The 13,236-nt window shown below is 45.6% G+C and overlaps 1 protein-coding gene across 1 annotated transcript; it reads right to left on the bottom strand.

Moving 5' to 3' along the window:
• Positions 1-2,986: 2,986 nt before the first annotated feature.
• On the bottom strand, positions 2,987-9,757 carry bnip3 (BCL2 interacting protein 3). The gene is made up of 6 exons (XM_071394633.1): positions 9,305-9,757; positions 7,988-8,396; positions 7,559-7,634; positions 7,169-7,275; positions 6,766-6,915; positions 2,987-4,543 (listed from the first exon to the last, which is right to left on the bottom strand). Exons 1-6 carry the CDS (start codon positions 9,345-9,347, stop codon positions 4,495-4,497), a joined length of 834 nt encoding a protein of 277 aa, XP_071250734.1. The 5' UTR covers positions 9,348-9,757; the 3' UTR covers positions 2,987-4,494.
• Positions 9,758-13,236: the final 3,479 nt, after the last annotated feature.

Here is a 13,236-nt window from a genome sequence, read left to right as displayed (position 1 = left end):
CAGTATTTTTTTATTTTTTATTTAACTAGGCAAGTCAGTTAAGAACAAATTCTTATTAGCAATGCCTAGGAACAGTGGGTTAAACTGCCTTGTTCAGTTGCAGAACGACAGATTTTACCTTGTCAGCTCGGGATTTGATCTAACAACCTTTCTAGCAACTGGCCCAATGCTCTAACCACTAGGCTACCTGCTCTAACCACGAGGCTACCTGCTCTAACCACGAGGCTACCTGCTCTAACCACTAGGCTACCTGCTCTAACCACTAGGGTACCTGCTCTAACCACGAGGCTACCTGGCTCTAACCACGAGGCTACCTGGCTCTAACCACGAGGCTACCTGGCTCTAACCACGAGGCTACCTGCTCTAACCACTAGGCTACCTGGCTCTAACCACTAGGCTACCTGCTCTAACCACTAGGCTACCTGCTCTAACCACTAGGCTACCTGGCTTTAACCACTAGGCTACCTGGCTCTAACCACTAGGCTACCTGCCTCTAACCACTAGGCTACCTGCCTCTAACCACTAGGCTACCTGCCTCTAACCACGAGGCTACCTGGCTCTAACCACGAGGCTACCTGGCTCTAACCACGAGGCTACCTGGCTCTAACCACGAGGCTACCTGGCTCTAACCACTAGGCTACCTGCTCTAACCACTAGGCTACCTGCTCTAACCACTAGGCTACCTGGCTCTAACCACTAGGCTACCTGCTCTAACCACGAGGCTACCTGGCTCTAACCACTAGGCTACCTGCTCTAACCACTAGGCTACCTGGCTCTAACCACTAGGCTACCTGCTCTAACCACTAGGCTACCTGCTCTAACCACTAGGCTACCTGGCTCTAACCACTAGGCTACCTGGCTCTAACCACTAGGCTACCTGGCTCTAACCACTAGGCTACCTGGCTCTAACCACTAGGCTACCTGGCTCTAACCACTAGGCTACCTGCTTCTAACCACTAGGCTACCTGCTTCTAACCACTAGGCTACCTGCCTCTAACCACTAGGCTACCTGCCTCTAACCACTAGGCTACCTGGTTCTAACCACTAGGCTACCTGGTTCTAACCACTAGGCTACCTGGTTCTAACCACTAGGCTACCTGGCTCTAACCACTAGGCTACCTGGTTCTAACCACTAGGCTACCTGGCTCTAACCACTAGGCTACCTGGCTCTAACCACTAGGCTACCTGGCTCTAACCACTAGGCTACCTGGCTCTAACCATTAGGCTACCTGGCTCTAACCGCTAGGCTACCTGGCTCTAACCGCTAGGCTACCTGGCTCTAACCGCTAGGCTACCTGGCTCTAACCGCTAGGCTACCTGGCTCTAACCGCTAGGCTACCTGGCTCTAACCGCTAGGCTACCTGGCTCTAACCGCTAGGCTACCTGCTCTAGCCGCTAGGCTACCTGGCTCTAACCGCTAGGCTACCTGCTCTAACCACTAGGCTACCTGGTTCTAACCACTAGGCTACCTGGTTCTAACCACTAGGCTACCTGGTTCTAACCACTAGGCTACCTGGTTCTAACCACTAGGCTACCTGGTTCTAACCACTAGGCTACCTGGCTCTAACCACTAGGCTACCTGGTTCTAACCACTAGGCTACCTGCCTCTAACCACTAGGCTACCTGCCTCTAACCACTAGGCTACCTGCTCTAACCACTAGGCTACCTGCTCTAACCACTAGGCTACCTGCCTCTAACCACTAGGCTACCTGCCTCTAACCACTAGGCTACCTGGCTCTAACCACCAACCTACCCTGCTCTAACCACTAGGCTACCTGGCTCTAACCACCAAGCTGCCCTGCTCTAACCACTAGACTACCTGCCGTATTGTTATCTTAGATCCTGATACTCTACATTGTATTCCAGTAAGACAGGATGGATTTAAGGATTCTACAGCCTTAATCTCTCGAGGGGGAAACCCCCAGTGATGCCCCCTGCAAGTTTCAACTGTACCAACCATGTTTTAAGTTGTGTAATAGCATCCGATATGTTCTACAGAAGACTACTGTCCTTTTTTAAAAGTTTTTGCTTGAATGGGTTTGTTGTCCTGTCTGAACTCTGGTACAGTCAGGATCCTGCGGTAGAGCAAGGTGTTTTACTGTCGTGTCTCTGTTAACCAGACATCATCCGCTCCTTCAGCTGATCTGGAAGAAGTGACCAGATGAACCCCAGCTTCATGGTGAGACCTGTCTCGTCTTTTACAATCAGTGTAGCTAAGAGGAGACTAGGAGAGGACCGATCTTTAAGACGACTGGGAGAGCCATAGGTCGTTCCTGTCCCAACTAGATGTGCAGGCGTTGCGTTTCATCAACCAATGGTTGCTTGCCCACGTCATCGACTGTGCAGTAGGGCAACAAATTGCTATATATGATGTGGTTAACCGATATGTTACATACCTATCCAGGCGTTGTAAAATCTGCCATGTGTCTGCAATGTTGTCGGGCAGGAACTCGACCAAAAAGTCCCAACTGCTGAGTGCTTGCCTTCCTCCAGACTAAGCTGGGTAACATAGCCAGCAGTCGTTCAGTCAGCTCCAGAAGAACCAGGACCTCCATGTAGAAACCAGGATGTTGCTACACCCAGTATACAATATACAATGGTCTGAAATGACTGAAATAATATTCTAAGGTTGAAAAGTACAAAATGGTATCGTTATGATGCTCTTTAAATCAGGAACTAGTTCAGGGTGAATTACAGTCTTCTGTTGAATGACCACGTTACTTGTTTTATAATGCTAACATTGTGGAGGAAATATATTCATCTGTTTTGATTATTTGTGACAATAGTGTGTTACCGGAATAGGAGTTAAAAGTTTACTTGTTGGTATGGTAGGCGTACACTTCGTTCCAAATATCCATTTGGTATGAACGACCCATTGTCGTACAAATCGTAGGTGAGAACACTGTTGGAAAAAGGCAATTTTAGGAACATGTATTGTACATTACGTTTTCCTTGTATGGTTTACAGAAACGAGCACAGAGGTGGATATTTTTTATGATTTTATTATGATTTTATTTTTCAGATACAGTTCCAACTGTTCATACAAAACAGTTTTCAAATTCACATATACACTTGACATGGTGACCAGCTCTAGAAGACATGCAGAAACAGATTGGTAAGGCCTTTTCAAGACATTACTCGGACGCCTCTGTCGCTCTCTTCATTCTTAGAACAAAAAATCCTGAAGCATTCTGGATACTGAGATTTCGTACTTAAATTCGAGTGAAATAAGAAAGGCAAAATAAACATTTCTAAATTCCCTCATAATTACAAGTGTGTAATTATATTTTCCCCTAAAATATTTGATATGGAGATGTGTGGTCTTATGCAGTAGTGGTAGAAAAGCTGTTTCGTGTATTTCAAATGGTCACGTAGACAATTAACATGCCACCGACCATAAAACACTTTGTGTTTACATTGTGCCACATCTAATGTACAATTCTAATCACATGCATATTCAGTGAATGGGACACATTGTTGTCACTGAAAACACAACCCTGAGTGACAAATAATACCAACTAACTGAAAGGAGCCGACAGAACCAAAAACCTTTTACGCTCCTGTTCGACCTAATCTGGGATCTAATGGAAGATACTCCATACATTGATTCTCCAATACTTCCTCAAACGCTTTTCAAGGTTTTATCTATTTCAAACCTTTTTCATTTCGGGCTGAAACCTTTTATTTTATTATGAAGGCCTCGTGATCCATGAGAAGAATCCGGGTCAGAAATAACATTCTGGTTGAATGTCTTGATCCCTTTTCCCCAACCAAAGAACATTCTGAGATATACAATCAATCGACAGCTCCCTCAAATACAACTTCCAGCTTTCTTGTCTAACCTTTTCCCTTTTCGTCCCCATTACATTTCTCAATGCTGAGAAATTCACAGTGCTTTTCTGTATCGTCACCTTTTTACTGTAATATCATTATCACAAAAGTCTTCTACTACAAAAATGTCTCAACTCGGAGCAAGATAAAATGGCTTGAAAATGACTGACGGTGAACGCTAGCTAGCTAGCTGATGACAATGATGGCTCTTAAACGTTGATCATAAGATGGCCCCCTACCCAGAGATCGTCCAGTGAGATGGAGGAGGGACACTGGGCTCTATTTTCCAGTGGAACATTTTTTTTTTTTAAAGCAGCTCTGGGAACTAAGGGAAAAGCCAACAGTATTCACAGGGGTACAATACAGATACAGGCAGGGTGGACTGCTCACCGCCAGGGGAAAACAAAAAGGATGTGTGTCCCAAATGGAACCCTATTCCCTATATACTGCACTACTTTTGATCAGAGTCCTATGGGAACTGGTCAAAAGTAGTGCACTATGTAGGGAATAGGGTGCCATTTTGAGCCATCTATTCAGTGGAGTTGGGGGACACATGTTGCCTATCTGTATCTAATAAGCGCCACTTCAAACCTAGCAGCAGTGGAAGATAATAACGGTGTTGGTGCCAAAAACCATGTCGTTCCAGTCCAGCGGAGTGTCCCTTTAGAAGGTACTGGTCACTGAGGTAGTTAGACGTCTCCCAATGTACACCCTGAGGACAGAGGGGAAAGAACATCAAAATACTAGTATAGCTTTGTACATACGTTGACAGCTTTATTTTGTGCAACTTGGTAAACATGTTAAGTTATCTATTTTTGGCAGTTTGGAATGAATGAACCAGACTTGTGGAGGTCTACAATTGGCTGATTTCTTCTGATTTTCCCATGATGTCAAGCAAAGAGGCACTGAGTTTGAAGGTGGGCCTTGAAATACGTCCACAGGTACACCTCCAATTGACTCAAATTATGTCAATTAGCCTATCAGAAGCTTGTAAAGCCATGACATTTTCTGGAATTTTCTAAGCTGTTTAAAGGCACAGTCAACTTAGTGTATGTAAATTCTGGTCCACTTGAATTGTGATACAGTGAATTATAAGTGAAATAATCTGTCTGTAAGCAATTGTTGGAAAAATTACTTGTGTCATGCACAATATGTCCTAACCGACTTGCCAAAACTATAGTTTGTTCACAAGAAATTTGTGGAGTGGTTTAAAAACAAATTTTAATGACTCCAACCCAAGTGTATGTAAACTTCCGACTTCAACTGTATCACAGTCATATCCCCAACCACGTATCACATACATATTACAATGCATTAAAATGCCCGTCTCTTCACAGCAAGGTGTGATTTCATCTGGTTTATGAATCTGGTTTTATTGCTAATTTGAGTTACCTGCGGCAGGTAGCCTAGTGGTTAGAGCGTTGGGCCAGTAAGCGAAAGGTTGCTAGATCGAATCCCTGAGCTGACAAGATAAAAAAAAAAGTTGTTCTGCCCCTGAACAAGGCAGTTAACCAACTGTTCCCCTGAACAAGGCAGTTAACCCACTGTTCCCCTGAACAAGGCAGTTAACCCACTGTTCCCCTGAACAAGGCAGTTAACCCACTGTTCCCCTGAACAAGGCAGTTAACCCACTGTTCCCCTGAACAAGGCAGTTAACCCACTGTTCCCCTGAACAAGGCAGTTAACCCACTGTTCCCCTGAACAAGGCAGTTTACCAACTGTTCCCCTGAACAAGGCAGTTTACCAACTGTTCCCCTTAACAAGGCAGTTTACCAACTGTTCCCCTGAACAAGGCAGTTTACCAACTGTTCCCCTGAACAAGGCAGTTAACCAACTGTTCCCCTGAACAAGGCAGTTAACCAACTGTTCCCCTGAACAAGGCAGTTAACCAACTGTTCCCCTGAACAAGGCAGTTAACCAACTGTTCCCCTGAACAAGGCAGTTAACCAACTGTTCCCCTGAACAAGGCAGTTTACCAATTGTTCCCCTGAACAAGGCAGTTAACCCACTGTTCCCCTGAACAAGGCAGTTAACCCACTGTTCCCCTGAACAAGGCAGTTAACCCACTGTTCCCCTGAACAAGGCAGTTAACCCACTGTTCCTAAGCCGTCATTGTAAATAAGAATTTGATCTTAACTGACTTAAATAAAGGTTAAATAAATCTTGGGTGACAGAGTTCCATGTAGTCATGGCTCTATTTAATACTGTGTGTTTCCAGCCTCTCTTCTGGACCTGGGGACTGTTGAAGAGATCTCTGGTTGTACAGATGAACTGTGTGACCAACTGCTTGAACAGACAGTCCTGTACCTTCAACACGTCGCACAAAGACCAATAGTGATGCAGTCAATCTCTCCTCTACTTTGAGCCAGGAGAGATTGACATTCTCCCTCCGTATACACAGCGCATTAAAGACTCACAGCTCAAACTCTGGTGACTGAAGTGGATCAACCGTTCCATTCTTCCCACAGTGAGCTGTGACCAGAAGAAGTAATACATCTGATCTGGGGCTTTAGCAGCACAGCTAAAACACACATCTACTAGAATGCAGCTCTAGTCAACTCTGTGTGTGTGTGTGTGTGTGTGTGTGCTCTCCAGCACGTAGATATAGTTGATGATAAAAAATACTGTAGTATAAAAATAGTGTAATATACTGTAGTATAAAATACTTTATAAAAATACTGTAGTATAAAAATACTGTAGTATAGCCTTATAATTCTACTTAGATTAAGATCACATTATTGCTCAAGGGTGCAATGGCAGGCAATGGATCTGATACCAACAACCCCCCCCCCCCCCATATTATATCCCACACAAACACACAAGAGAATATAAAACTCTTACCTATTTCACGTTCTGCTCTTTTACCCTTACAAATAATACATACTTCATAATTAGCTTAATTAGCATAATTAGTTTTTTAAAATCCTAACTCACCCCAGACCGATGGCCAGTACGTGGGATATGAGCAGAGAAGGAAGGAAAAGTTTGAGGAAGTCTGCAGAGAAGATCCCTCCGTTCTTCATGACGCTGGTGTTTCTGATGCTGAGAGGGTTGGTACGTTTCGGATGCTTCAGAACAAACTCCCTGCATCCAAAAGACAAGAGAGAGCACATTACAATGTCCCTGGAAGTAGTCTGGGTGGAAAGGAATAGTAAGTTCTATTCTATTTAATTCTATAATAGCGTAGAATTGAATATAAGTTGTATTCAATGCAATGATATTCTATTGTTTTCTATTCCAAACTGCGCTGAGCAGAACTTAATTGAAAACACCTATAATAGATATGACTTGTCTGTTTGGGATACTGAGGGGAATATTTAGAGGGGGGGGTACTAACTTGCGTTGAATGTTCTCAGGTCTACTGGACCAGTCCCAGATCCAGTCTGCGTTCTTCTTCATCAGGTTCTCCACTTCACGTCTCCGTTCTAAGTAGTCTTCTTCAGACTGGAACAGAATATTTAAAATAAACTACTTTATTTGTTCATTTGTTACAACGGGAAACTGGTCTTCTGCTCTGCTCTCAACCTCTGAGTGGAAAAACTAGGAATGTAAAACAATATATTGCAGAATTTGAAATATTAGGTTATAACTTTTTTTGTTGTTGTTTTATAACCCTTGTAACCACCCTGCTGTGCCTCAACTACTGAGAGAGTAGTGCTCCACACAGAGTTTAATAGAATGATATTATATTCAATCTCTATGGTGTCCCTGGATAAGGGCTCCAAACCTGTGAGCTGTTCTTCTCTCCTGAGCTGTGCACTTCTGAACCTCGGCGGAGCAAAGGAGTCTGGGGTCTCGGAGGACTGAGTAGGGTGGGGTGGGGTGAGGGGGTGGGTGAGACACACAGCAGAAGAGAGACTACATAAGTATTGGGGAAGAGCCCTCTTGACAGATCTCTTGTGTTTTCATCGTGACAAGCTTCATCTATTAAATCTGATCTATAATGTATAGAGGCACTCGTACAGATGACGGATAAGAGGTCAAAGGTCACTATAGTAACTACTGTATTATAACTCCACTGCATGACAGTGTCTCTTATCTCTTAGTCCTTTGTGTTCAGATAGCTAATCGTAAAAAAAACTAATCCAAAATGATTTTTGTCCTGACCGGTCATGTGATGGTCTATATGGTATGTGATTGGTGAGTAGAGAGACACCTGTCACAGGGCACACTGCCCCTGGAGCTGCTTCTTCCTGACTCGCGCTGAGCGTCTAACAACATCTTCTCCAAGTCCACCGCTCCCTGGACTGAGCCAGACGCAGACCCTGACCCAGGAATCAGGTCACCTCCCTGGGTAGAGGCAGAGAGAGACCCAGGCAGGACCGACGCAGAGGTAGACCCAGACATCAGGTCTCCACCGTGGACTGAGGCAGAGGCACCTGACCCAGAGCCTGGTAGCTCAGTGGCAGAGCCTGGTAGCTCAGTGGCAGAGCCTGGTAGCTCAGTGACAGAGCCTGGTAGCTCAGTGACAGAGCCTGACACCTGCTCTTCCTCCACACCAGCAGCCCCGTGTGCTGGTGAGCCACCACTGTTGCCATTGTTAAAGTGCAGCTCCACCCAGGAACCTTAAAGAAGAAAAATAAACATGACAAAATGGTGCAGAACATTGAGACATAGTTCATAATAGGCCAGTCATAAAGCATGTAGTAACCGCCTTCCTGTACAGTGGGAGTGGTTGAGGAGGTGTGTTTAGCCTAGACAGTCAGCCATTGCTAAATGTTTTGTTCTTTAAATAGCACCTGCTCAGTGCCCATGACAGTCTGTGCTCCCCTTATTGCTCAATGGTCCCTGTCCTCTGCCCACATTTTCCTTCCTGTGTGTATCCAATAGGAAAGCGACGTGTTCAGCCCCCCCCCCCTCCTCCACTTTATTGGCTGGCTATCTCCAATGGGAAAGCGACGTGTTCAGCCGCTCCCCTTTATTACATAACGGAGAAGCACACAACAGGTGGATGGGCAGAATAATCTGGTTTGTTGTGTTTCTTATCATAGCTGCATTGAACAATGCCAAAAATAGCATCATTACAGCATTGAGAATACGCAATTCAGAACACTGCGCTAAGGTCAATGTCGACTTTACATCACCCATTAGCTAGCTGACAATGTTATTATAGGCATGCCCTATAGCCTAACGTTACCTATCCTTCTGTCTGTCTGATTTGTCTAATGTAGGACATGCCAGGCAACACGAGGAATGTTTACATGGTTGCGGAATACGGACGTTCGTCATAGGTCTACTACCACTGCTAAAGAAACATTGTTTCGAAACAATGTAGCAACAAACAACAAAATATCTGTTGAATTGTGTTTCCTCGGTGAACCATAATAATATGATGTACAATGACGAAGGCCACATATCTCAGGAAGACGATACAGCATGGCATCCTGAATATACTGCGATCATACGGTCCGTTGTAAATCGCATTATGCAACATGCCATGCCATTATAAAATACGAGACAGCAATTAACTTACCCTGCAAATTTTCCTCGATGACACTTTGTTTGTCTTCCGTCATGTTGGGAAATAAGGGACGCAATGCGTATTTGATTGACTCCCCTTTGAGTCGCGATCGTTCGAGTCAAACGCCCTAAATAATTGGAAGAATCACGTAATTACAAATCCGAAGATGGACAATATTATTGTGATGCCTCTGAATTGGGAGAAAGGTTTAGATCGAGTGCAGAGCATTCAGAAAAGCACTAGGCTACCAGAACAATAACAACAAGCATGTGACTAAACTTGGCCAGCTATGTGGCCTACACGGGTTTGCTCCATGAATATAAAATCTGGTCCTTTATTACTGGTGTATTCATTAGTCGAATTCCGTTGTTGCGAAACGTTTTGTAAAGGAAACAGTTTCAAAGAAAACGAGAGTTTCTATTGGACAAATTCAGGTTGATCCCTCCCCGTTCGTTCCGTTTGCTCTGTGCATTTGCTTCCGTTTGGTTCCTAGAGTAAACGGTAAACGGTTTCTATTGCAAAACGTTGCCAAACGAAACGTTTTCCTGTGTGAAGCAACTCTCTGGGCTGTTGACCTAACTTAACGCTTCATGTGATTGGTCCAGAAAGTACTAGACGCGGTAGAGCTACATGTATACAAACACGAGCGTAGCTTATTTAGGCCTAAATAGCCTGATGTGATTGCTGTTATTGTATCATAATACCGGTATGCATGAGCTTTCTAGCAAACATGCTGTATGTCTGGCAACACTGGCAGGTGTTTCATCCAACCATAAAGTTAGGCTGCAATACATGTAGAAACAGCCTGCACCTGTTGATCTTCTCCAGACCCTCCACGACTGTTAGAGTGATGAATGTATTGACAGTGTTTGTGATAATGGATGTGTCTAAAACTCATTTCCTCTACTTTGTCCTCAGGGTAGCCTCTGGCTTCTAGATATACCGTGACAGCTCTTACACACTCCACAACAGCTCTCACAAGCTAACGTCTACTTAACGTTGACTACTTGTGGTGTCCATATAGAGTTGTGAATTCAGTCATGCGTTTGTGAGAAATATCACATCCAGCTAATCAGGCTGATCTGAGAATGTGTTCTCTGACGCCCTCTGCAGGATCAGTTTGTCCTGCGGAGGACTGAGTATTCCATCACAATGGCACCCTCCCTCCCCCGGTATCCTCCATCAGTATTCCATCACAATGGCACCCTCCCTCCCCCGGTATCCTCCATCAGTATTCCATCACAATGGCACCCTCCCTCCCCTGTATCCTCCATCAGTATTCCATCACAATGGCACCCTCCCTCCCCCTGTATCCTCCATCAGTATTCCATCACACGGACACCCTCCCTCCCCTGTATCCTCCATCAGTATTCCATCACAATGGCACCCTCCCTCCCCCTGTATCCTCCATCAGTATTCCATCACAATGGCACCCTCCCTCCCCCTGTATCCTCCATCAGTATTCCATCACAATGGCACCCTCCCTCCCCTATATCCTCCATCAGTATTCCATCACAATGGCACCCTCCCTCCCCTATATCCTCCATCAGTATTCCATCACAATGGCACCCTCCCTCCCCTGTATCCTCCATCAGTATTCCATCACAATGGCACCCTCCCTCCCCTGTATCCTCCATCAGTATTCCATCACAATGGCACCCTCCCTCCCCTATATCCTCCATCAGTATTCCATCACAATGGCACCCTCCCTCCCCCTGTATCATCCATCAGTATTCCATCACAATGGCACCCTCCCTCCCCCTGTATCCTCCATCAGTATTCCATCACAATGGCACCCTCCCTCCCCTATATCCTCCATCAGTATTCCATCACAATGGCACCCTCCCTCCCCCTGTATCCTCCATCAGTATTCCATCACAATGGCACCCTCCCTCCCCTATATCCTCCATCAGTATTCCATCACAATGGCACCCTCCCTCCCCTATATCCTCCATCAGTATTCCATCACACTGGCACCCTCCCTCCCCTGTATCCTCCATCAGTATTCCATCACAATGGCACCCTCCCTCCCCTATATCCTCCATCAGTATTCCATCACAATGGCACCCTCCCTCCCCTGTATCCTCCATCAGATAAGAGATGCAGACAGATAACACAGCCCTGGATGGATACACCCTGGCTACTTCCACATATAACAGCCTGAAATCACTGACATCTCTGGTCAAAGTAGCTCTTTATGGTGAGATATAAAAATGATTCCTCATTATTGTAATACTATAAATAAACACCCATGTTGCTCATGGTGGGTCCTCCTCTCTCTCTGTAGTGACGTGTCTGTGTGCTGTGGCGGAGTGGAGCTGCCCTGACCCTGCAGTAGCCAGGGGTGTCTGGAGCTGGGCTAGAGCCTGACGGAGGCTGCATGGAGGCAGGCAGAGACTGGCATTCAACACATCCCCCAGAAGGGGGGCCAAGCTCACAGCACACAGCTCACAGCACACAGCATACAACACAGAGCATCACTGGCTAGGCACGCAGCACACACACACACACCCACGCATGTGCGTGTGTGTGGTGTGCGCACGCACCTGCAGCGACAGCTTCCTGCACCACCACCTCCTCCTCCTCCTCTGCTTCCTGTCTCCTACCGGCTGCCTGGTTCCCTCTCTCCACCAGGGAGGGCTGTGTGTTCACGGTAAGGATCACAATCCTGCTCTGTCTCTTCCTTCATCTCAACTGGATTGTCCCTCTCTCCTCTTTTCTGCCTCCTCCCTTTTTGTGATGAATCATTATCCTCTCTCTGCCTGTGTTATTTCAGGGATTGTGGGTGCTGCTGTATGTGGAGGCTAGTTAGTCAGGGATTGTGGGTGCTGCTGTATGTGGAGGCTAGTTAGCCAGGGATTGCATGCAGGCAGCCTCCCATCTTTATACTCCATTAGCAGAGAGAGCGAGAGAGAGATGAGGGCTGTGACTCAGGGAAGCAGATCTGGCTGTACGGTAGAGACACTAGAGCGATAGACATGCAGAAGACTGTTCTGTGTTCATTTTAGGAGCATGTGCCACAGCTCATAGCAGAAAATGGCGATTCTAGCACAGTTCCCCAGCTAAGGCAGGCAAGGGAGCAGACAGACAGACATCGTTCACGTCACAAACTGGATCATGGTTTTAAGGTTGGTCTAACTCTAATCATATGCTTGTTTGATTTCCTGTTGGAGAGAGGTAGAGAGAGAGAGAGAGAGAGGTAGAGAGAGGTAGAGAGAGAGAGAGAGAGAGAGAGAGATAGAGAGGTAGAGGTATCTCAGAGAATGCTGCAGGGTGGAGCTGTTGCATACCTTTTGCTATCTGTATGTGTGGTGTGTAACTGTGACTGTGATGTGTAACTGTGACTGTGATGTGTATCTGTGACTGTGGTGTGTAACTCTGACTGTGATGTGTATCTGTGACTGTGGTGTGTAACTGTGACTGTGATGTGTATCTTTGACTGTGGTGTGTAACTGTGACTGTGATGTGTATCTGTGACTGTGGTGTGTATCTGTGACTGTGGTGTGTATCTGTGACTGTGATGTGTAACTGTGACTGTGGTGTGTATCTGTGACTGTGATGTGTATCTGTGACTGTGATGTGTATCTGTGACTGTGGTGTGTATCTGTGACTGTGGTGTGTATCTGTGACTGTGGTGTGTATCTGTGACTGTAATGTGTATCTGTGACTGTGATGTGTATCTGTGACTGTGGTGTGTATCTGTGACTGTGGTGTGTATCTGTGACTGTGGTGTGTATCTGTGACTGTAATGTGTATCTGTTACTGTGATGTGTATCTTTGACTGTGGTGTGTAACTGTGACTGTAATGTGTATCTGTGACTGTAATGTGTATCTGTTACTGTGATGTGTATCTTTGACTGTAATGTGTATCTGTGACTGTGTGTCTGTCAGATAGCTTGTTGTTCTTCAGTATAATGGTAATGAGGATGTATGTGGGCCTTGTT

The sequence above is a fragment of the Salvelinus alpinus genome, chromosome 3 (assembly GCF_045679555.1).
Source record: "Salvelinus alpinus chromosome 3, SLU_Salpinus.1, whole genome shotgun sequence".
Taxonomy (NCBI): domain Eukaryota; kingdom Metazoa; phylum Chordata; class Actinopteri; order Salmoniformes; family Salmonidae; genus Salvelinus; species Salvelinus alpinus.
Note: the sequence above shows the minus strand (reverse complement) of the source record. Positions and strands in the feature narration are given on the sequence as shown.